This window comes from Rhamphochromis longiceps, linkage group LG18 (genome assembly GCF_057381845.1).
Source record: "Rhamphochromis longiceps isolate RC_006_pf linkage group LG18, R_longiceps_female_GT1.1, whole genome shotgun sequence".
NCBI classification, from domain to species: domain Eukaryota; kingdom Metazoa; phylum Chordata; class Actinopteri; order Cichliformes; family Cichlidae; genus Rhamphochromis; species Rhamphochromis longiceps.
In genome coordinates, this window is record NC_140574.1 from 24,307,589 (window position 1) to 24,332,344 (window position 24,756).

Sequence of the window (24,756 nt, forward strand, 5' to 3'; positions counted from 1 at the left end):
GGACAGCTGGATACAGAAATCCTCCACATGCATTTCCCCCCGTTTTAAAAGGGAATTACATACAGGCTCAACTTAAAGCCTCTTGCCCCTTGGAGGCTTATTGAACAATAAAAATAAATAAATAATAATAATCCTGTGTTCAGACTCCTATCCTCCACCTGCCCTGGAGTCACTTCTTTTCCTATGTTACCATGGTTACATTACAACCAAATTACACTCAACTTAATGGCAGGTGAAACAGCTCCACTGTGTCTTTAGTGTCTGAGAACAAGAAACAATAATTAGGTGCGTTTATCCTTAAAACAAAACAAATGCTCCAGATGTTTTGTGTTTCGTGCGAACTTCAATCTGCAAGTAAGCTATTTTCACTGCGCTCCACACGGAGTCATAAATTAAAATCAGAGGGGGGTTTTTTGGAGGGGGGGGTGTTAGGGGGGATGAAGCAGTGCAGGTGAAATTAAAAATCCCAATGCAGCCAAAAAACAGGTACGGACACGCAAAGACCTTTTCTTTTTCTCTTTCCCCTGCAGACGGATTCGTTTGTCATCGATGGCACAAATACCACATTTGTTTTTCACAAAAAACTCGTTTGTCTTCAGCGAATGTGTAGTCCATACAGCTTTTGTATCTGCTAAGTGGGAAAACTAGGAGGAGAGAGACACTCCCAGGGGGATTCAGAGACTTCTACATTCTCACTCAAGGCGCAAGTCATGTACACTAAGGCCAAACCAAACTGCAAATTGTCTCTCCACAAATGTAATGTGGAGAGAGAATGTAATGTAATGACATAATAATAATATTATTATTATTATTATTATTGTTATTATTGTTATTATTATTATTATTAATTCTGTAGATTACACTGTCCTCAGAAATATTAAGGGACACGCACACAATGATGCGTGTCTTCTTAAATAGTGTATTTTTGCGGGGGTTCCGCAGTCCAGATGTGCGGTGCGCCTCCACAACACCCCCGCGCAGCGACGTGACCACGCAAAGCCTACCTAGGGAGAAGCGTCAAGTTTGCCGTTCTCTTCCCTGAGTACACCGGAAACCAGCAGATTTCATAATAAAAGATGTGTAAACCGTTTGGTTTTAATCAAGTAAAAGTAAATGTTTGTTCGGTTATCTGCCTGCACGGTTTAACAGATAATGAGATAAAAACACGGTGGCCGGAAGTTGATTTTAGGCTCACATGCCGTCCCTTTCTTGCCTCGGCAGGTTAGTAACGACGGTTTTAGGGTCTTTGAAGCTTTTAACACTAAAAATGGCTGCATTTGATTTAGGTAGTCCCAGATCCCGGTGCGGACGTCATTCCCCACACACTAACATGTTTAATAAGTGTCAGCAGGATCACGCAGCGCTTTATTAGCACACTGGAGAGGCTTCATGGGATCCTGCACATGTGGCCTTCCTGTAATAAGTCACACACTGGCTCCTGTTGTTTTAGTTAGAGTCAGTCCACAGACTGTTTTAGCTGTAGATTATAGGTATCACCTGTGGTCAGTAAATTCAAATATGTGAAGCCCACTTGGCCTGCACGACACTGTAAAAACCTTTTAAAAAAATAAGTTTAAAGACTTTTCATTCAGGATGAAGGAAAAGCAGGTAAACGTTGCCTTTTTTGGGGGGGTATTCTGTTTTTACGCTCTGCGTTGTGTCCGCCTCTCTAACCGGAAGCTGTGCGTCCTCCCTCCGTGTTACTTGACGCTGACCATTGAAGGAAAACGGAGCAGAAGAGCGAAACATGGCGACTTCGAACAATCCGCGGAAATTCAGCGAGAAAATCGCTTTACATAACCAGAAGCAGGCGGAGGAGACGGCGGCGTTTGAAGAAGTGATGAAAGACCTGAGCATAACCCGAGCAGCGAGGGTAACGACACCGTTTGCTGCCTTTTCCTTCCCTCCCTCCTGTCTGCGCTCCGTTTGTTTTCAGCGAGCTGTCAAATAGGCATTTGTAGCGCCGCGGCTGCACGCAGAACAGGTAAACAATAACAAACGACGCTTCCTGCCAGCTGTGGCCGATTTTCTCCTGTCGGTGGACGGCCAGCTGAGCCGACACGATGTGTCGGTCCTCAAATGTAGATGCGTACTGCGGGGACCATCTTTCCTAAAAGTTATTGGCTACAATTTTTGTCCCACGCAAGTGTAAAGCAAAGGGGCGTGCATCCGTGTTTGACAGCGCGCGTCCAGCACCGCGATTTTCCCTTCATCTCGTGGGCTTAGATACGAAGCGATTAACCTAAAGCATATGATATGATCCGTGAACGTAGAGATTGACATTTTAAAAAATGAATTAGAAAATCGTGGTGCATATAGGGATATATGTTAAGGTGTGTTTCTGTGCATATAAACCGCGGTGAACTTGTCTGACGGGTCCTCAGGCCTGTGTGCACTGCAACATGAGTGACATTTACGGCAAAGATGAAGGCCAGCAGATTATGTGGAATTTAAGCCACATACAGCACAGGCCTCCAGAATAAATCCTATGGAGGCAGGGCTTCAGTGGAAACCGCTACTGAGTGGAAATATGATGGACTTAACATCATTGCAAGCATCAGCCACTATCCTATCTAAGCTCTGTTTCTCTGAATCTGTGTGTTTGTGTCTGCTCAGAAGACGATAAAGAGCAACTTAAAGGTCTTTCTAGAATCAGAAAAGCAGAAGTATCATGTAACAGTAGATATCGTGGATGCTGGTTCACAGTCTCACGTCAATGGCAGACTGCAGTGCAAAACTTCTAAACGTGCATTGCTTTAAAAAAAAAAATTATTAGAAATACGTGCTCACCCGACACTTTGTTAGCTACACCTCACTAGTGATGGGTTGGCCCATTAAGAAGTGCCTTAAATCCTCTGTGTGATTTTTTTTTTTTTAACTGCAGTTTCCTGTTCTTAGCTGACAGGACTGGCACCTAGTGTGGTCTTCTGCTGCTGTAGCCTATCTGCTTCAAGATTCAAAGATGTTGTGCATTCAGAGATGCTTCTGCTTCTTCTTCTTCTGCATGCTTTGGTTTTAATGAACTTTTTTTCGGGGATATTGTATCTTCCTATCAGCTAGAACCAGTCGCGCCTTTCTCCACTGACCTTTGACATCAACAAAGCGTTTTCACCCAGAAAACTGCCGCTCACTGGATGTTTTCTCTGTTTCAGACCATTCTCTATGAACCCTAGAGGTGTTTAGAAAATCCCAGTTTCTGAAATACTGAAATACCAGCTCACTTGGTCCTGACAACCATACTACGATCAAAATCTCTTAAATAACCTTTCTTCTCCATTTGGTTTGAACTTAAGCATCTTGACTTGACAGGTCTACATGCATAAATGCACTGAGTTGCTGCATTGTGTCTGGCTGATTAGATATTTGCATAAACAAGCAGTTGAGGAGGTGTATCTTAAAGAAGTGGCCAGTGAGAGCACGCACAAAAATCGCTTGGTATAAACTGAATATATACCAATCAAGTACATTTCATTTGAACAGGTAACTTAAATGTAACATTTTACATTACACTTATGCAACATAGTTACGTGTAACCAAATAACCAAAAATCATCAGTTTGGGAATACATGTTAAGAAAAATGGCCTCCCTATGCTTTACCTTTAAACACGTCCTTATCTGGAAACTAATAGAACAAGTTGCATCAGAGTTATGACTTTATTATTATAGGTCCATATTTGTAGACGATATGTCTCGACAGGTTGGTGGAGGTCTGTGGCCTTATGTTTTTTTTTTTAATCTAGATTTCATTAAGTATGCAATCAGTCGTTTGTGTGTTTTTGGCTGTCAGTAAAATTATGCAAAAACCTCCAAGCTGACTATAATTAAAACCCAGTGGAGAGGTGGAGTATGAGCAAACCCATTAAACAGAGCGAAGCTGGATCGCTTTCTTCAAAACTGCGAGATGGGGCAGTGAAACTGGTGAAAGGATGCACTTTTCCAGTGATTAATGGAAAGACAAACATTAGGTAGCTCTTGTTTGAGCCAGAGTTAGACATGCTGGAAGGATGCCTCGGGTTTAGAGTTTCACCCTTTCACACTGTTGCCTCCCTTTATGCTCAACTCTCACTCTGATTTTTCTTTTGTGCTTTTCTCCGTACACGGCTTCTTGTGATTAAAGTGACCCAGACTTCATATTCTGTTGTTACAGTATCTAATCCGTTGCATCAGAGACTGCGTTCATGTAGCTAAAGAAGTATACTCTGAGGTTGGAGGCTTATCAAAATACACCACTGATGCAGGCATAGTAATTGTTATTATTAGATTTTCTGCCATGCCAACAGTAAGCAGTGGGCTTGCATGAGACAATTTAATTGACTGGTCATGGGTTCTCTGATTGGACATGGAAAAGGAGGCTGTTTTGAAATAAACACTGGAGTGACAGTTTGGAGGGTTTTCTTCTGAAATGAAGACAGGCACATTCAGTGATACTGAATTATATCTATACTGCTTTGCTTGCACCTTGGCATTCATATAATCTATTCACATTAAATAAAAAAGAAACCGTTAAATTTGACACTAAATTAGCTGTAAACGTTAGAGCTTGCAACAAAATTTGTCACTAAATTAAACAGCTTTTAGTTTCCACCACTTCGATCTTCCTTTCCTTTACTGCTAAAATCCACAAATCTCACTTTTAGCACTTCAAAAAATTTAAGAAAAATCTGCAAACAGTCCTGTAATGTAAATGAAACAATCATGCAACTTAAAAAGAAAATGTTCTAGCAGAACATCATATTCAGCTCTCGTTATTAACAATATCACGGCCTGGTCCTTGGTTTTTAGGCGTGTGGGGTGTTAATAGCTAATTTATTACATCGCTGTAACTGGAGCGTGGACTTAATGCGAGCGAGAAACTCTTTTACTTCTTTTCTAAATTTCCCATAAATGCCTGCTGATTTACCTGATGTTGTTCTTCTTGCAGTTGCAGTTGCAGAAGACCAAATATTTGCAGCTGGGGCAGAACCGTGGGCAGTACTATGGAGGATCCTTGCCAAACGTCAATCAGATTGGAAACAGCACGATCGACGTGCCTTTTCAGGTACAGGATTGCTTATCTTTCCTTTGCCTTTCACATTTACAACTAAAATATACCTGGTGTAGGTCAATTCAATCTGTGGCCTTAACTGCAAAAATATATTGTGTGATATAAATAAATAAATACCCCCATTTTTTCCCAATCTCTATGGGTAAGTAATATCCTGCAGTATTGACTGGTCGCTTTTTTTAGACATCCTGAGGTTCTTTTTCCCTGGACTAAATATTCTTCTACAGGAAGTCACATACTTTGTGTAAGTCACTTATGTAAGCAGTATATGAACAAAAATAATACTTTATTTAGAGGCAGTGTAAGTATCCAAGGCCACAGCCTACATTAGGTTTGTATACGGTTGTAGCATGGCTCGGCGCAGGCTCTGTCCAATAAACACTGTGTACACAGTCCTGCAATAACTTTGAAGTTTATATGTTGCTGCCGCAGCGTAATAAGAACGTTCTTGAAGCCACGTCTGTCACACCAAATTTGAATTGTGTGTTTTATGTGCAGGGAGACAGCTTCATGCTGGGCTTCAGTGCACTCGGCAACAACGTGAACAGAAGCAGAAGTTTTTTTATTGCTTTAAATTGTTTTCAGGAGCAGCTTCAAAGGTGGCAGGAAAGGATTTGCATTAATTGTCGACAGAAACATAAAAGAAATGTCAGTCTTCAGTGAAAGCCTTAAAACTGATATTGCACAATAATGAATGTTAGAAATTGAAGGGAAAAAGGGTCAGGAGGTTGTGTGTAATTTGTTCTGAATAATAGGTTTCATTTTATTTGGGGAAATAAAAAAAGAAAAAATCATTGCGTTCAGTGCTATCTGCAACGCGACTGCTGCGTTGCTTAGTGTGTCAGTCTGTGTATATGAGAAAGAAGAGCTTCTCCATGTTTTATTCTCTCAGCCAGTGCTGGAAACAGTCTCTTGCTTGAAAGGCACTGAAGCTGCACAGCAAGACAGAAAACATCTGTCATGTGGGCTAAAAAGCCCTTGTCCTTGAAATTTCCACGGAATAGCTTCAGACAAATGGAACAAGATACCAACCTTTAAAAAAAAGGAAAATGTAATGCAGTTTCGTAGTTTTAATTTTCTTTGCCAATGAAATGACAACCCTCAAAAAAACAACAAACAAACAAGTTGAAGAACACGCGTAGAACATAATGCACACATTTCAGATTTTCTTTTTCCAGTCTTCCCCCATCCTTTTCACCCCGGACCACTTTACCTTTCATTCCTGTGCTACATGCTCATAGGAAGTGTTTATTCTCTGCTGGCCAAGAGCAGTGTAACTGAGGTAAAGTGCTGACTACCGTGGCTGCCGCAGTGCTTTTTGTAGATTAATGACCTCAAAAACTCTCTTGTTATTGTTACACATTCAGCTCTAATAGTGCAGGCCGGTGAGGAGCTGAAAAGTAATGTTTGCAATTTGCCCAGTTCATTACCCATTTTTTTCCTTGTCTTTATTTGTCAGAATTCAGGGCTCGACATGAACAGGTCGACGCGACACCACGGATTGGTGGAAAGAGTCTACCGCGATCGGAACCGCATCACATCGCCCCACCGGAAACCCCTGTCTGTTGACAAACACGGACGACAGATATCCTTTTATGCTGCCTGTTGGGTGAAGTGTTGTTTAATGTTGGGGCGATCGTGGCTCAAGAGTTGGGAGTTTGCCTTGTAATCGGAAGGTTGCCGGTTCGAGCCCCGGCTTGGACAGTCTCGGTCGTTGTGTCCTTGGGCAAGACACTTCACCCGTTGCCTACTGGTGGTGGTCAGAGGGCCCGGTGGCGCCAGTGTCCGGCAGCCTCGCCTCTGTCAGTGCGCCCCAGGGTGGCTGTGGCTACAATGTAGCTTGCCATCACCAGTGTGGGAATGTGTGTGTGAATGGGTGGATGACTGGATATGTAAAGCGCTTTGGGGTCCTTAGGGACTAGTAAAGCGCTATATAAATACAGGCCATTTACCATTACCATTTTTATCTGGTTTCTGAGCTTCAGTTTAAATCAGAGTGCTTGGTCAAAACTTCACTCGGTCAAATTTTTCTTTAGGAGCAGTAGAGTGGCATTTCTGCAGATTATTAGGAATTTACACAGATGTTATCCTACCAATGCATGCCCCATGCTACAGTATTTGTTTTGGCCTGTTCATGCTGTTGGAAGCCTGATATACTTAATCACACTGAGAAAAAACAAAGAAACATGTTAATATCCTAAAAATGGGTCAGTTTAACCCATTCCTAGGTGCTTACTAGGCATGAATATTTCAGCTTTTTGTGGATTCAAATGAGAAGTAGCTTTGAAATGAAAAACGATAGGGATGTCTCATAAACTGCTGTAGATGCATGAAGCCTAAAAACAGGTCATTTTAGCCTGTCGCTAGGTGGTTGCGGGGCAACACGATGCCATCATAATGTGTCATGCATAATTTAGCTTTTGCGAATACAAATTAAATGTTACTGTTGTGAAATACAAACGATACAGTGCTTTTATAAGGTGCATAAGTGCAAAAAAATGGATCGTTTCAAACTGTTGCTGGGTGGTTGCTAGGCAATGCGATGATGCCGCAGTATCTGATATAGATAAGAACCTTCCGGGGCCTAAGATGAACTTGTGTGCACAGGTTTGGTTGCTCATCTTCTAATGCTCTCGGAGGAGTTGGTGGACAAAGAAACCAACGCACAGACAGACAGAGATTTCATGTATTATGATAAATATTCAGTGGGAGGAGTTTGGCTGGGAATAACATGGTGTCAACAGCTGAACATTAGCATCGTGGAGATGTTAATAAACCATAGTCTGCACACACCCACACAGTTCTGAGAACAGGACTAATCACACAGTATAAGTGAAACCACCTGCGGGCTCTCATCATTCTCCAGCAGAAGTCAATGCAAATCTTTAAACTGTATTATTGTTTTTTAAAGCTTAATATATGCATAAAATATACATTTGTGTTTAAATGCTCCTTCGTGGTAGCATTATTGGAAAATACACAGTGCAGAACAAGCAATTATTAACACCTTTTCATTAATAATGCTGTTGTATTCAGCTAGCTTTTGAAACGGAAGTGCTTCTTGATTTCAGATTTTTAGATCTTAATCAAACTCTTTGTGGGCATTTTTGTAAAAGACTTCGGCCTGTAGGTAATGAAAGTGTACCCTGTATTGTAGAAGATCACCAAGCACAGTGCTTTTTTTATTTATTTATTTTTTGAATTCACAGAAGAGAGTACACTGATTCTGCCAAGGCTTTATTCTCCAGCTGTTATTTCTTAACCTGCGATGTCACATTGACAGCTGTCCATATGGCTCAGTATATCTCTCGCCGCCACCTGATACTAGTTGGAGGAGGTAAGACGGTCTCTGATAATGACACAATGTCTCGGCATGGCCTTCTTGCAACTAAATGCATTTTTTTTTCACCTGTCATGAAGAAACGTGTTCAGATAATAACGCAAGACACATTCAGAGTGGAAAGACCCAAGAGGCTAACACTCTGACTGTGAAATCCTTCTGCATTGTCACATATTTAATGACTTTCACAGTTTCTGCCATTGAGAAAAATTATTGAAATGTTTATATTTACACTTAAAACTATTCCAGTGTCCTTATTCTAGTGTTAAACATTTAAAAATAACTGACTGCTGCATGTGATGTTGTTGTCGCGCAGTGCTGTAGTTGCCCACTATGTACTTTTTTGTGCTATTCGGGTAGATTTTGTCTATAGATCGCCTTATGTGAGTTTAAAATTCTTGTGCTGCAGGACAAACTCTGACTCAGCACTGCATCAGAGCACACTAATTCCTGCCCAGCAGGCCTCCTTCACTGGAGGATCACAGGAGCTGCAGCCAAAACGAGGTACACAAGATTTCGAAGATGTTCTCGTCATGTAGTGTAAGAGACATGTTCATTAGTGTGGTGTGTGTCAGCTCACTTCATACAGACACCCTGCATGAAATGAGCTTTTAACTCTGCCTTGAATTAGTCTATATGTGCTTTTTAAATTAGTGTTTTTTTGCATTATCTGCAGAATTCAGTGTTATTTGTTTTTTTGTTTTTTTTTGTGATCCTGTTTAGTTTTTGTGGTATTTTGTTGCTTTCTCCTGACGACTCAGTGGAAGCGCCCTCCAGTGTATGATGAAAGGGTTTGAATGCGGCTTTGAAGGCAAGAGGAGGAAAATTGATTGCTGTGCAGATGGTGCGCATTCAAGTACCATGTGAATGTCGCTCCTAATGGCCATGTGAGGGGAATTATGTCAATTTTAGAAGCACTTTGGTTGAATTTGTATGTATCATCTTGGAGAAGTGCTTGTGCTTTTACCCATTATTTGCATTCAGAATTCTTTTTTCTTTTACTAATGTCACACTTCTTGTCTACTTTCTTTTTTTGTTTTTGTTTTTCCTCTTTTTAAAGGAACCTTTTCTTCCCACTGTCATCAAGTGCTTACTCAAAGGGAATTGCTGGGTACCTTGTCATCATTTTGTACCTTACAATGCAATAGTGCTTGGATATATATAAATTCATGTATATATATGTTGTAACTTGACGCTACATACATTAACGACTGCACTTACTCACTTGATCTGATTAAATGAAGGCAGTTATTATGAGCTTCAACAGGCAGGACATCTGTAGATCCAAGAGATTGAGGAGATTTATTTTTTAATTTCTCCATCTCTCGCTCTCGCTCTTGATCTCCCCAGTCCTCCTACTCACTGTACCGGGGTCTGAAGCAATTAAACAAGAGGTGGATGAAGATGGACAGAAACATAACTGGGACAGCAAAAAAGTAAATCTTCACACAAAATGTTTTTCACTTGAGTATCTCACTGGTCTTCCTGATACACTAGTTGTCTTTTTTTCTCCCACTTTAGAACATTTCAAGATCCAAGCCCTGCAAAGTTCCTGGAATCCAGTGAGTTTTAATGTCTTAGGTTGTCTAAGGATACCTTCCTCTATAGTCTGAGTAACACAATGAAATTATGTTTCAGTGTAAATATTTTTGGGGGGCACGTTGGTCTCACTGTTACGATATAGTGTTTAAATCCAGAAAGGAAGCTTCGGCTAGGTACGTGTGTACACAAATCTGATGAATGGGTGTGAATAAAGCGTAGTTTTGAACTGAAAGCATCTGACTGTAGTTCAACATTTTCATTTTGACTCGCTCAACTGCCAAAGGAATGAGAGTGTGGAGCCAAAAGATTTGCAAAAATACCCTGGGCCAAATGCATGAAGTCCAAATATCTCTGGACTTGTTTGCCTCGGGAGACATTTCCAAGTAATCTGAATAAGCTACTGGTGTTGGCGGTTCTGCTATTTCATCACCGAGTATATCGAGCATGTCATCGCTGGAGAGTTTACGGCACCCATCTGTTTTTCTGCAGCATTTTCCCGTCTCCAGAACAGCAGCTGACCGCTTCGATGAAACCAGCAGCCCACAACACTGGCGGCTCTCTTCCCGATCTGACCAACATCCAGTTCCCTCCTCCGCTGCCCACCCCGCTCGACCACGACGACCCAGCTGCCGCCTCGTTCGGCTCCCAGAGCAGCACGCAGGCTCTGGGTAACACACAAGGTGGTAATAAGCACTCTCTCCTCTGTTCTCTCTGGACATATCTTAAAGTTATGTGCAGGATATGAAGGATCTTGGATTTCAGCATTTGCCACTTGTTTGGTGCCAAGTTGGGTCTTTAAGGAAACTGTTTTCTTGTGCTGGGTAGGAGTGAACACGTCTCAACCCACAGTAGCCATGGAAATCCAGGCCGGGCAGGATAGTGTGATTCCTCTCATCCTGAACGCGGGAGACTCCCACCAGCACCAGAACCTGCAGCTCTCCCCAACAACTCCACCTCTCACTCTCTCCCAGGTACTCAAGAGGAAAGCGTTGTACATTAATAGACATAGAAACAGTGTCATGATTTGTAGGCAGGCTACAAATACTGAAATGAATGCTTTTTGAGGTTTCTGTCATATAAAGTGCCGTGCTCCCAACAGGCAGCCATTAATGCCATGAACCTGGAGCAGCAGCTGTCCCAGTACGCCTTCTTCAGCCAGCAGCCGTCGTCCCAGACACACCCAAACCAGCAAGTGAGTTTCTATCCAAAGCCACAGCTCAAAACATAATAAACTTCATCTCATTCATATGTACGAACATCCAGTTTTATATAGTATTATGACCACTTGCCAAAAAAAATCAATGAATGAGTCAACAGCAGTTGTTTAACTCGGACGTGTGGCTCGTTTTGTTTTCATTTACCCGTTTTAAACATCCAGAGGATCGCTGAGCGTTAGTCCATCTGCATATGAAGCAATTCGCTCACTGTCTGCCGCTTTACAGCTGACAGTTGGTCGCCCTGCCCTGTTGTTAGTTACTTCAAACAATCACCTCAGAGTTGAGAGTAGTTTAACTTGCTTTCTGCCCACCGCTAAAGCCAAATCACTGCTAGTCACTTCCTCTTAGAATGTCTATCACCTTAGGTCAGAGTTATTTGAAGCCGAAAAGATAATGGGAAACTTTCAGCAACGTGCTCTCCTACACAACATGCTGCCAGTGCAGATGTTGCATATCGCTGCCCCCTCCCCCTGGCACTGACTCACTTTCTCTCTCACTCCCTCGCTTTTACCCGTGGTTTGTGGACATCTTTTCATTTTCTCCGCAGTTTTGGTTGCATTTCCTCTCCGGTTTTCTCTTTTCTGCCGCAGCCGTTCCTTAAACTCTTCCTTATAAGGAATTATATTTCTTGGGTCCGCTATAGTAGCTGCAGTGGATTCACACTCGAATCGCACTCTCGAACTTGTCATGTCATGTACAACATACAGAGAAGCGTCTGATCATGTTTGTTATTGGTAGTAGTAGAGAATGAGTCATTATCATCTGAAGTTAAGTCTAAATTTTGGAATTGATGAAATAATTTACTTAGTAAAAGTTATTCTGGGTCTTCCAGCCAATCAGAGTCCTGAATTTTCAGTGGCTGTGGTATAGACCTCAGGAAGTTTCACTGGAAATTAGGATCGAGTCCATTCCTTTACAAACCTGTTGCTGTGTTTCAGTTTGTGACGCTGGCGTTGTGGTCTGCTTTCCATTTCATCAGTCTGTCAGCTCCCTAAGCCTCCAATCTCGGGATTATGTTTATTAATGCAAGTACAGCTAATCCCAATCTCCAAGTCTTTCCAACTTCTTCCAATATTTTTGGATTTATGAATGTTTTCATTCTTTTCATTCTAAGAATGTTCATACATTTTATCTCTGTTTATCACATGAACGCTAAATCATTTGAAACTATAGCTTTATGTTAAATGTTACTGAACACGTGTCCTAACAAACTGTAATCATGAAGCCGTTCATGTTTAACTGAAATGAAAATGCATTTTTGTGTTCCACAGCCCATTAAAAAAAAAAAAAAAGAATATTACAAAACTTTGATGTTAGCCAGACTTTAAGATCTCAGACTTAATGTTTATCTGCAGCTGCTGCTGCTTTTTAATTAGATTGATAGCATCCAGATTGTGAATGAGTGAGTAAGATGAAAAATGAGGGGAAAAATAGATAAACTGCATTTAATGACGATGATGCGTTTTGGCTCTCATGGGAACATTCGACTTACTTTGACTTACTTACGTTTACTCGTCTGTGATTCAGTCACCTCTCTATTGTTGAGATGTTTAATGAGATGGAATTAGAGAATAACCACACCAGAGTTATAGGAGCAGCAGTTCATAAATGAATTATTATAACTATATTTTTTAATAAGGTTCCAAATAAATAATAAAACCTATGATGATTTCAGTTACCAGTTAGTTGGAAGAAAACTTCGCAAACTCTTTGATATTCCTGTCACGTCTGCTTTTATTTCATTTACTTTGATTACTTTTTGAGCAGATCTTCATTTTTGCCACAGTTGACTAAAAATAAAAACGCACCAACAACTGTGCTTTCCATGTCTTTATTCAACATACTGAGTTATTATCAGAGAGGCTGTAAAAAAAAAAAAAAAGTGAATCCCTGCTAATTGCTTCTCCAAAAGCTGTTTGGATTCAGGTGTTCCAATTATGAAGATGAGACTAGAAGTGTGGGTTGTAGAGGTTGTTCTCAGTAAGAAAGCCATAGAGAGTTTTCTCTTGTGATAACTATGACTCAGTCACAAAAGCTTTCTCGCTGGGTTTTTGCACAAACCTCTTAAAAGCTACAGACACATTTCCAAGAATCTAGGCGTTCATCGGTCCACAATGAAATAAACAGAGGAGATAATGACGTGGGGCTATTGGGATCACAGCAAGTGCGAATACACGCGGTCCTGAAGAAGGTACAAAGAACCCAAGGCCAACTGCAAAACACCTGCGGAGATCTCGCTAACTTGCTAAAATCTTTGTTCGTGTGTCTCAACTCCCAGAACAACAGATGAGACGCAAGTATAACATTTTGACAAAAAATACACAATGATTTACTTAGAGGGGTAAAAGTAAAACCATATCCCTGCTGCCTCGGGGTCTGGGAAAAAAGACATTTCACAGGAGATTGTCAGTGCAGCAGTCCTTGTGCATAGTCAGGTCAGACTCTTCACCTTTAACTAGAAAGTTTATGTGTGTGTTTTTTTTACATTTTGGCATGATCTTTGACAATAAAATTCAACAAAAACATATAAAACTCTAAAATCTAAACTCCTAAAAATGTCACATAAAAGGCAACTTGTAGCCTTTTATGTGATTTTTTTTTCTTCTTTTGATGTGTTTTCATATCTGCCAAGATGTAATAAAATAAGATATGAATATAATGCGTGTGTGATAAGCAAGCATTAAAATTATACAGTGGTGCTTAAAGATTAGTTATCTATTTATGAGTCCACTGCTTATTTTCCAGCAGGCGGGTCTGGTCCAGCTGCCGTCCTCGGTGAACTCCTGCTCCCCGTCAGACAACCAGGCGTCCTCGCAAACCAACATGACCATCGACATGAACGCGGTGAGCAGTCTGTGTCTCGCTGATTTGTTGCAACAACAACCCAGTGATGACTGGTTCTCCTTGGCTGGTTCCCAGTTTTCCCAAAGAACTGTTTTCAGATGGTGTTAACGTGTTGGGCTCGGGGTTTCGCGAACACACTGCCACGTCGAAGTAATCAGAACTGATCTCGTAGACGTTCAGCTGTGACGTGAAGTTGTCCAAGAGTGTGTTTTGTAACAGACGTTTTGCTTGGGGGGGGAAAAAACGACGTGAAAATAGGACTGTGTGTGACAGTGCAATTGTTCTTTCTTTGTTATTTTAACTATGATACAAAACCATAATTTTGCAGTCCCAGAATTTCTTTGTTTCTCTGCAGAGTTCAAGTCCCCCCCAAAAACCACTAAAGCAGAATGTAAAAAAATGCACAAAGAGATTCGCAAAACATCCGTGAATCTGAAAGCTTCTGTAAGGCGCTGTTTCTCCTTCAGATCTAGGCTCTCGCTGCTTCGCTCTACTGTTGCGATGGGAATGTGTTTGGATTACTGCAGAAATGAAGTGGCCTACATTCTCTTCATCTCCGTAAAAGACTGTGCGGCGTGAGGTCACGGAAAACGCAGAGGAAGCTCGCTGGGATCTGGATCTTAGACTTGTATTCTTGTTATTAAACCGTTAATAAGGAAATGTTTTTATCATTTTACAGTCAAAGTAATGTCAAGGAAAACATGACCTTCTTTCATTTTCAGGCGAGTTCAAACAGGTTTACTCGACGCCACTGACCAGGTCACCGGTTTATAGCTCTATCCACAGACCTTGAACTCCTTTTTATCGCTCTCATCTCATGCTACCATTATTTTGGTAACTTATCTTTTAATAGTTTAGGAGTTTAAAGGTTTGAACGCCTCGTTGACTTGATTAAACATTATCAGCCTCATTTGATAAATCTCAATTACTTGATGGCGTATCTGTTGCTTACTTGGAAGGTTTTATAGTACTTTTTTTTTATTTTGTTAGACAGTATAAAAAACATCTGATGATAGGACAGAACAAGAGATAGCAGAGTGGGTTTTCCCTGGTCACTATTTTTAAAATATTCACTTGCTCAGGTTTAATTTCCAGCGATATTCTTACTAATTAATCCCCTGTAGTACTCAGTCTTTCACTTTTCTTTTTTTTTTCTACTACTCCACTGACGTGAGATCTACACATCACTCGTCACATATTGTGATCATACTAATTACATTTCAGCATTAGCTACAAGTATGCACAGGTTCAATATTCCTCTGATCGCCAGTCTCCTGCAAGAAAAACACCACAGACATGGTTAACCAAAGCTCCTTGTTCAATAGGAGAAGAGTTACACACAACGAACGAGGGGGGGAAACAAAACGACGGCCTCCAGTGTGAATAACTCAAATGTATCCTCTTGTATCAGGCCTCGTCCCTTCAACAGTACCGCAGTAGGGTTGGATCCTCTGCCAATCAATCTCCAACCTCTCCCGTCTCCAATCAAGGCTTCTCACCCGGAGGCTCGCCTCAAGTAAGGGCGTATGGACTGAACGAGCTGCTGGCTCGCTTTGTATAAACATCACCGTCCCTTGCATCGTAGTGCTGTGGTTATCTCTGCTGAGTAGGACTCCGTGCAGCTTTTTCTTGTTGATACAGATCTGGGCAAAAAAAAAAAAAAAAAAAAGCGAGCCCTTCAGCAAGACCCATAACATCAAAACAAGCATTTCCCCCCCTTAAGTTAATTGTATTGTCATTATTTATGCATTTACATATGATTACTTTCTGTGTTTTATAAGCCAAAAAAGAATAATATCTATTAGTATCTAATAAGTAGATAAAACACAGTGCAGCCTCTATTAGTTGACATTTTAACGAGCAATAGCAGGAAATCCTGGGGTTTCTTTGAGTCTGAGTCTACCGACATGCACAGCGGCATCATTAACCTTATAAATCACTGATGTGTTTTCCATGCTTGACATAAGAGGAAGTGAAACCGCGCAGTGAAGGAAATACTCTGGGAGAAAGCTGTCTGTGTGTACTTAAAGTTAATAATATATACATAGAAAATGTGCATTAAAAAGTTCTATTCCTGATCTGAATGATCACATTAAGCATTGACAAACTGTGAACCCTGAGCAGCTCTTGTTTTGCCCAGATCTGACCACCAGTCTCTTTAAGCAGTCTCTTAGTGTCATTGATGTGTTTTGTGATGTAGCCGTGTCCCTGACCTTCCTCCTCCTCTGCTGCTTTTTGTGGTATTTGCATCGCAACTCCACCGTTTCCCTCCCAGTCTTGCTTATTAGACTGTGAAGTGGAGTTTGTTTTGTTCTTTCCCATGTTTGTCAGATCTCTGTGTTTATTGTGGGTTTGCACCAGCATGGGGGGGAATGGGTGAGCATCAAGGGAGGTATTAATCCCCTTCGAAGGATTTTTCAGGAAAAGCTGTGCAAACTGAACCTTGCTTGCAATGTAGTGCATTAAGATAAACTGAACACACCCAAGGTAAACATGGATTAGGGCTGTTAGTGATGTGCGTGAGACTTAGTAAAAGCATGTAAGATTTGCAAAAGGTAGTGCTGATAATCTTTTAATCGCTTATTGCTAAGTGTTCTTTCTTAAATACTGTCTTGAATTACACCTTTAAAAGTGCCATCTAGTAAGCCTTTACTGGTCCAAAGATTGAAGTTATAGTTTCTGACTTTTAAACATGCCCTTGTGTGTTTGAGATGTGGAGAGAGAGAGGAACGTGGCGAGTGACAGAGTTGATTCATGCTGTGTGTGCATTTCTATATGTTTGCTTTCCCAACTCGGGCCTTTCCAGAGCTGAAGTGGCTCACTCGTAGTCCCGAGGTTATCCACGGGCCAAACCACAACCAACAGTCTGTGTTCTCTTGTTAACCTGCTCTGCCCCGTGGGGAGTTGTGCAGCGCACACAGATAATGTGGTTTAGAACTAGGTGGAGCACAGACTGAGAATATGATCCAATTACTTATACATTAAGGGGCCACAATGAAACGGGAGAATTCCTGCTGCTGATTCGATGAGGACATACAAATCAGGATTTTCAAGAGAATTTGCTTGCGCTGGATGAGTCGGTGGAGGGGAGAATAAAGCCACAGAGGGGATTACATTTTCAGTGATTCCCTTAATTTTAACGCACATTACATCCTGTTTGGTTTGTCTTAATTAAAACGTGGAAGCCAGAAGGCAGGAGAGGAAGCTCCTTTTTCATGTAAGGCTTTCCTTTTGTTGTCCTTACGTAGACGATTTGGGGCGTTTGGCCGGTTTGCATTTCAGTGTATTATGTATACAGAGAGCTGTAAGATATCGGCAGCTGATATTGAAAGATTTTGCCTCGTGTGATTAATTAAGCCATTTATTTATTTATTTTATCATATAATACATTTATTTACATATCTGCAGATTACTACAACTGTTTTTTTCTTTTATTTTTTGCAGGTTTTAAATCGTTTTTGTGCAATTAAAATGAAAAGGTTTGTGCTGCAGTAATGTCACACAAATGTGCAAAACGTTATGGCAGATGCTCAAAGACTTGTGAAGGCCTCCTCATGAAAGAAAATCGGCTATAAGCATTTTATAGAGGCATATAAAAAAATCCTAATTATTCTAAGCCTTTGTATCTGGTTGTCTAGACCCGAGGTGTCAAACATGCAGCCCACTTTGATCGTTAGTGGGTCAGACCAGTGAAACTACATGATAAATGTGTAAAATTCCAGTAAAACATCTGGTAGTTTATTGCCTAGACGGTGCTGTAATTCCGAGATTTTTTTCTTTTTAAAACACAAAAGATAAAATAAATACGCTGATGGTGCATCATTCACATAAAAACACTTAATGTGTTGGCATATGCAAACTGGGTGGGCATTTGTACATTAAAAACCTCACACATTTCCAGACGTTGTGACATGTTGCAGTGTTCTAGCTGCTTTGACTGTCTCGTTTTGTATATCCCGTGTTTTTTGTTTAATGTATTATGTCTGAAGCCTTGATGCAATACATATATATGCTCATATTGATGGTGCGCACTTGTAATTTTGACCTACATCTATAATAAACCGATCACTGCTTGTTTGTTGTTGCAGCACAACTCCATACTGGGCAGCGTGTTTGCAGACTTCTACGACCAGCAGCTGCCTTCCATTCAAGCCAGTGCGCTCTCACAGCAGGTACAGGCTCTGTCCGTGTCAGATAGAAACCAATCATCTTCGCATGTTTTTCCTGCATTTAGCTTTCTCCTACTTCAGGGACTTGTTGCATTATTTCTTTCTTTTGGGATTGCCAGTTGGAGCAGTTCAACATGATGGAGACCCCCATCAGCTCTGACAGCCTGTACAACCAGAACTCCACCCTCAATTACTCCCAGGCTCTTATGATGGGTTTGACTGGCCACTGCAACCCTCAGGACTCGCAGCAGCTTGGATACAGTAGCCATGGCAACATCCCCAACATCATTCTCACAGGTGCTTCACACGGCTTCTCAAGACATGCAGCGAGTGGCCTGTTAAGGCAGAGACCCAGACTCTAAAGTGTAGAACTGGTAGATCCAAGTGCGGAGGAACGCTTGTGATTCACATTTTCTTGTGGGTCTTGTGACAGTAACTGAACAGAAGAAGCTTCACAATGATTTGGTTGATTACTGGATTTGTATAATGGATGGAAGCAACAGCACTTTGTCATTCAGTCGTTGCATGCTGCCGCAACCCGACGTGTTGTTACATTTCTCACGAGTTGCACATCAAGGATAAAAAAGGTGGTTGCAGTTATGACGGAAGTTACGACGTAGATTTCCCACAGAATCAGAATCAGAATCAGAATACTTTATTGATCCCTGGGGGAAATTATTTTTTGTTACAGTGCTCCATTTTAAACCAACATTAAGACAAGACAGACAATACGCTAACTAAGAATAGTACAATATATACATATATATACATACATACATAAGTCACTTATAAATAAATATTTGGAAAAGAAACGTGTAGCTGTAGCAGCAAACAGTGTGTTAAGTCAGAAGTCTAAATCGGGCATAAATCACAGGATAAAAAAAATGAAAGTCCAACTTGATTATTTATGGTCTGAGCAGTATGAAAGTAGCGGGTTACCTGTCATTCAATCACTAGAATGTTAGCTCTGACATTGTTAAATGCTGCAGAGACGTATAACACTTATCTGCATGTAGATTCAAAGATAACCATCCTCTTAAGGTTTGCCTTTATTAGTTTTTAAAAAATTAGCCCTCCTAATAATCAGCTTCACTTAGATATGTAATTATGATGCCAAGCTGTCCCCTTAAGTTGTTATCAAATCATAACCCACACTCCTCTGCATTCTTTTGTTTTCATTGAAGTTGTCTCTAATTTTAGCCTTCCTTCTCTTCCTTAGAAACCTCAGTGAGATGAATAGTATTTTTTTTTTTCTTGTTGTCTTTCCACAGTGAGTGGAGAGTCTCCACCCAGCCTGCCCAAGGACCTGTCTGGCTCCCTGCCCACAGATGTCAGCTTTGATGTGGACTCTCAGTTCCCGCTGGACGATCTGAAAATCGACCCGCTGACGTTGGATGGCCTGCACATGCTCAATGACCCGGACATGGTCCTCACCGATCCCGCCACCGAGGATGCATTTCGCCTTGACAGGCTGTAACAAAAGTAGCGGGTGTAACAGGTGTGTGAACTCTGCTACCTAAAGCCGAGGGTCTCTGAGGAGAAGGTATCTAGAATCAGGCTGATCAAAGGCCTCATCTGGGCTGAGCATCAATTCCACACGACCCAACACAATCGACTCCCACAAATGAGCTCTTAAAATGTTTCTAAAGACTGCTGCTAGCTTCCCTTTAATGGTTCTCTCACTACCTTTTGTGATGGATCCTGTTGCGATTTAGATGATATACCCGTTTTTTATTCGAGGAAGCTTAATGAAAATTTGGGGGCATAAACAGCCCGGTCTCTAATTCTCCATCAATGACTGACTAAACTATGTCTGTAGAGCAAACCCGTAATAAATCACACTATAGCGATCGCACGGCTGTTAACATAGAGTAGCTTGATGACTCAGAGGAAACACCTGTTGAGCTTAACCTCCCTCTGTCCCAAGCTGTAATGGAAGCCCCGGTGAGGCGATGAGTCACCCTTTTGCAAGCTCATTTATTTTTAGGGAATGGTGAATTTTGATTTTTATCATAGTCAGTGGCGGTCATCAGTTTATGCATGAAATCACAAATCACTGTGCATACTTGTTTTGCCTTAATAGCGTCTACATTTTGGTTTTCATGCAAAGATGACTCTTATGTAGATGAGGAAGAAAGAGGGGAAAAAACAAAGAAGCATTTTAGGGATGGAGTAATTTTTTACAGGTGGTTTGGCCTACGTAATCCGCCGTTGTGTCGTCACTACCATATCATTTTTCAACTTCATTTATCGCACCTAAACGGATAAATGAGGAATACGAGCTAGATGTTTACAGGCTTTGTTTTATATTTTACATGTACAGAATGTGATTAGAGTTTGCGTAACGGTATCTATGCAAAACTACAGCGATCGATTTGGGACTGTAAAATGAAACACACACATCGAACCCTTATACGCAGGAAGGCAGCGTGCAGGATTCTTAGAGGACGCACGGCGACCGTGCCATGTTACTTTTGAAACTGTTTCCGTTCTTTCAGACTAGTGAGGTGTAGAGATGGTGGGGGGAAAAGGCACACTGAGCGTGGCACACAGGATTACTCCCAAAGATGTGACCTCAGCGTAGTTGAAATATCTATATATATATATGTATATTTTTCCAGACAATTGAACTGCCTCTATAATAGAACAGAATTGTTGATACAAAGAGAATGTATTTAGGTCACATCTGTACAACCATGTTGTTGCCATCCTGTCATCCTCATTGCCTCTCATAACTAGCCTTTATGTCCTTAAGGACACATATTGTTTCCCCAAAGCGGATATGACATCCTGCTTTAAGTTTTATGTGTTGCTTTGCTCGTTTCCCTGGCACTACAGCGACTCTATGTATCCGTTTTCTCGTAGCGCTCGTGTTGTCCGTGCCCTTTATCAGTTCGTTCCGTATCGCTCTGGTCGCTCTCGTAGTCGTATGCTTTCGTGCTTTAAAAATCCTCTGTGAAATCAGTGCGTGTTTCAGTAGATGGGTCCTTTGAGTTCATTCAGAAACGTGTCTCATTATTGCACTTTATGCATTTATTTAAAACACTGATTTCTCAGAGTGTATATACCAAACCCCCCGTCCCCACCTACCCTCGTGACTGTTATGTGCACTGGACTTGTCTGTCCTGTCTTTGATAAAACTTGCCTTCTTGTAAAAAAAAAAAAAAAAAAGAAGACGAAGAAAAAAGAAAAGACAAATGAAAAAAGCAAATTGAATTATAGTTATTTTTGAAAACTTCTATAAAAAAATCTATTGAAGAGAGCTGAGTTGTTACTCAGTCGGTGAGTATTTTGTTACACTGTTACACATTTTTCTTTCCTACATTTTTTGCACGCAGGTGTGTCTGTCGTGTCTCTGCAGCTCTGACTGCATCATGTCGGAATAAAGAAAACGAAACAATGCTCGAAGACGTTTGTAATAAATTATTAATTAGCAAAAAAAAAAAGAAAAAAAGAAAAACAAACCACGGTTCAAGTTACAAAAATAGTGCATTGGACATTTGCAGTAAGTGTTATTGTAATACTGTGCCAGATGGGATGAGTCAGTCCCTGAAAAGTATTTTGCAGAATTAATATTGCAGTTCAGTGCAGGTAGAATAAAATGTAAAATAGATATAGATTCATTCCCAGGACACTATTCGGCTGTTATGTTCCTGAAACATCGCGTCTGTCGATGTGCGTCGAGGAACCCTGTGCCAGCATATTTATTTTCATGCAACACAAAACTATGATTGAATCTTAAAATTAGATTTTTAAGCTTTTTCCTTTAAAAAACAACAACAAAACTCTAATATTTCAGATGCATCATGTTGGTCAGTGATCCTGCGTTCTAGTTATCACTGTGGGAAAGTGGGGTGGTTGTTTTTCTATTTTAATAATTTTGTGACTGCACGAATCTCCTTAAGTGTTTTCTCTTTATGGCTTGTTTTTTAACAATTTCTTTTATTTTATTTTTAAGGGTTAGGTCGGTTTTGTTTGTCTAAGCAAGCGTTTTTTTTTTCCCCCCTTGTTCGCTAAACTCGTCTTTTGTCTCTCTTTGATTCTGCATCGTGTATAGGCTACGTGACTGCTAAGTGAAGCCTAAAAGCATCAGATATGTGGTAATCAGCCTTTCATGCACATGTAGAAGCCGTTGTTTGATACTGTGTTTTATACCGCAATATCCAGTATGCGCTTTTTTTCCCGTGGAACACCCACACAGTTTTGATTATGTCATTGTAAATCTATAGACTAGCTTTGTATATTTCTGTATGGTAGGAACAATGTTTTTCGTGCTTTATGTGATATGATGTCAAAGTAAGAAAATGCACTGAGAAATACTGTGCTGCAATATGTCATTGTGGCTCTATATTCTCTGCTGGACCTCCAGACTTTATAGTGAGCCTGACATCTTTTGTGGGTTCTTTATTTCCGTTTGTTTTTTGTTTTGTGTTTTTTTTTTAAACACTTTTTGTGCTCATGTAGATAAGCGCTGACTGATGCGTCGCCTGTTACTGCCACCTTTTTAAGCAGTAACGTTCAGGTATCGCACCAGTGTTTACAGAGACAAGAGTTTACAGCAGAGCAACGTTTGTTTTCCTCTACCTTAAAATGTTTCAGCTGAGTTAAATACTGTATCTGGAAAAACAGACTACATGCATGTAGAACCACTTGCAGTGTAGATTAGCTAAACAATTTTGTGGTTTAAACAGTGAATCAGTAAGGTTGAACAGTTATTTCAATATTATTATTTATTAATTCAGAGTTATCTGATATTTCGTTTGGACCTCGTCCATATGCATTTCAAGGCCCTTGAAGCACTTTTCATTTACTTGAAAAACTTTTATTCTGCAGGAATTCCACTTCCTGTTACATATTAGACTATTTAGATTCTTTTGGTCTTTACTTCAGAGCAGATTTGCCTACAGCACTGTATCTTTTTTCTCCTTCTTTTTAAAGTAAAATCAACAGTTGAACCAAAGGTAAAAAAAAAAAAAAAAAAGATAGCCATAAGTAAGAGAAAAAATTTAAAACTTTTATAAAACATCCTCTTTTTTTCCTCAAATGATCCCATTATGGTTCAAATTATTTCATATTTACCTACAAAGTCATTGTTTAGGTTGGACACAATTACTGATTTCTACAACATGAATTAAAGGGGCACCTGTTATGCATCTCCTTCCAGTTATATTTGCTCTTAGAATGGGAGACACTAATAATAAACAAGACCACAGTAATTACTTTATCCAAAGCCTGTCCTAAATGCTTAGTTTTTTTCTGCTCTTGGCTCTGTATGATGTCACTGAGAGTGGATAGTCTTAGTATGCTCATCAAAGGCCCCAGTGGGATACGCCTAGAGATTGTTTGGCAATTAAGTCACTATGAAATTGATTTCTAAAACGTGTCTGTGGGTCTTATATTTTATGTCACTCGGGCCACTTGGGTCCCAGTGGCGCTACTTTCGTGAAGGCCCTTGCAGACGCCTGCATGCCTGCTTGTTTTTTTTTGTGACTTGTCCAAAGTGAATTTACAATACAATGCACCAACTACTAGGCCTGAACTCCACCCACCTTTCGTTCAAACCTTCTGTATGTTTAAGGGGAAAAAAGCTAAAACAGCCTGTTGCATAAACAAAAGATGTCCTGAGAAGCTGCACCAGGGCCCTCTATAAGATACGTGGGGGTTATTCTGTACTGTGAATCCTGCACGTCTACTCTAGAAGAGTCAGCAGTTGTTTGTTTTTTTAAATTTGGTGCTGGAAATGAGCATAACAGGTCCCCTTTAAAGAAATGACTGCTATATCCTGTCCACTAGATGAGAAATCTATTTTCTGCATGATGCCGAATTTCAAAGTATCTTGACATATTGTATTTTGCTTTAAACTAACCATTTAGTTTCGCCTTTGTTTTATAAATTTGTGGTGAAATCGTATTTTGTAGTGAAAAAAAAAACACTGAGACATAACATGGACACGATGAGAAATAACACGAGTAAGAAAAATCACATACAAATACTGTACAGTCAGACTAATAGTGGCTCTGTGACACAAGCTGTTAAAACACAAACTGAATCAGGAAGATGAAACAGAGTGTAAGGTCACTCAGTGGGTTGCCCACAGCTATGAATCCTGTGAGTGCATTTCGAGGACGGCCCAGTGCTGGTTCAAGACTCACACAATGGCAGCTAAAACGTTCTACAATGTATTTTAAGTTGAGTGAAACTATTCCACACACTGCAAATGCACTATGTTCCTGTTGCCGTGAAGAGGTGCACTATGTTTCTGTAGTGCACTCGCAGCAACAGGAAACATTATGCTCGTATAATATGCAAATCTAGCATTCTGCAGCAGAGCTTGGCAGGTCTGTACTTTTTCTTTTTGAGCTAACCCTTTAAAAGCAACTGGTCCAAACCTTGTTCTTCAAATTGTGCGTTTTCTATTTTAACTGTTAAAATTGGACCAAAATAATCCAAGTTGGCTGTAAATGTGAGCGACGTTATAGATTTGGGGCGGGGCTTTCCATTTAAAATGTACCTGATGTATTTTTCTCGTGTGAAGGCTTCTGTCTTTGTATCTTTGCATTATTATTTGTAAATGAGATGAAAATAAATATATCTGAATA

The 24,756-nt window shown here is 40.5% G+C and overlaps 1 protein-coding gene across 3 annotated transcripts; it reads left to right on the plus strand.

Annotated features, from left to right (window-relative positions):
* The first annotated feature begins 1,728 nt into the window (after positions 1–1,728).
* crtc1a (CREB regulated transcription coactivator 1a) lies at positions 1,729–24,123 on the plus strand. Of its 3 annotated transcripts, XM_085389368.1 has the most exons (15): positions 1,729–1,873; positions 4,923–5,039; positions 6,505–6,630; positions 8,321–8,382; positions 8,795–8,889; positions 9,736–9,821; positions 9,907–9,947; positions 10,417–10,607; positions 10,753–10,898; positions 11,027–11,119; positions 13,890–13,988; positions 15,400–15,504; positions 18,077–18,160; positions 18,277–18,454; positions 19,429–24,123. In XM_085389368.1, the coding sequence occupies exons 1-15, from the start codon at positions 1,748–1,750 to the stop codon at positions 19,632–19,634; spliced, it is 1,755 nt and encodes a 584-aa protein (XP_085245494.1). In that variant the 5' UTR covers positions 1,729–1,747; the 3' UTR covers positions 19,635–24,123. The 3 variants fall into 3 exon arrangements, with proteins under 3 accessions (XP_085245494.1, XP_085245492.1, XP_085245493.1); XM_085389366.1 differs by lacking the exon at positions 15,400–15,504; XM_085389367.1 differs by lacking the exon at positions 15,400–15,504 and having other exon boundaries at positions 13,893–13,988.
* The last annotated feature ends 633 nt before the right edge of the window (positions 24,124–24,756 follow it).

What these genes read in the sequence shown, in the direction of transcription:
- crtc1a (XM_085389368.1), top strand. Translation starts at nt 1,748, where the DNA reads ATGGCGACTTCGAACAATCCGCGGAAATTCAGCGAGAAAATCGCTTTA. An exon ending in GCATAACCCGAGCAGCGAGG is followed by an intron (nt 1,874 to 4,922) that starts GTAACGACACCG and finishes TTCTTCTTGCAG; the next exon opens with TTGCAGTTGCAGAAGACCAA. An exon ending in CCCCAACATCATTCTCACAG is followed by an intron (nt 18,455 to 19,428) that starts GTGCTTCACACG and finishes GTCTTTCCACAG; the next exon opens with TGAGTGGAGAGTCTCCACCC.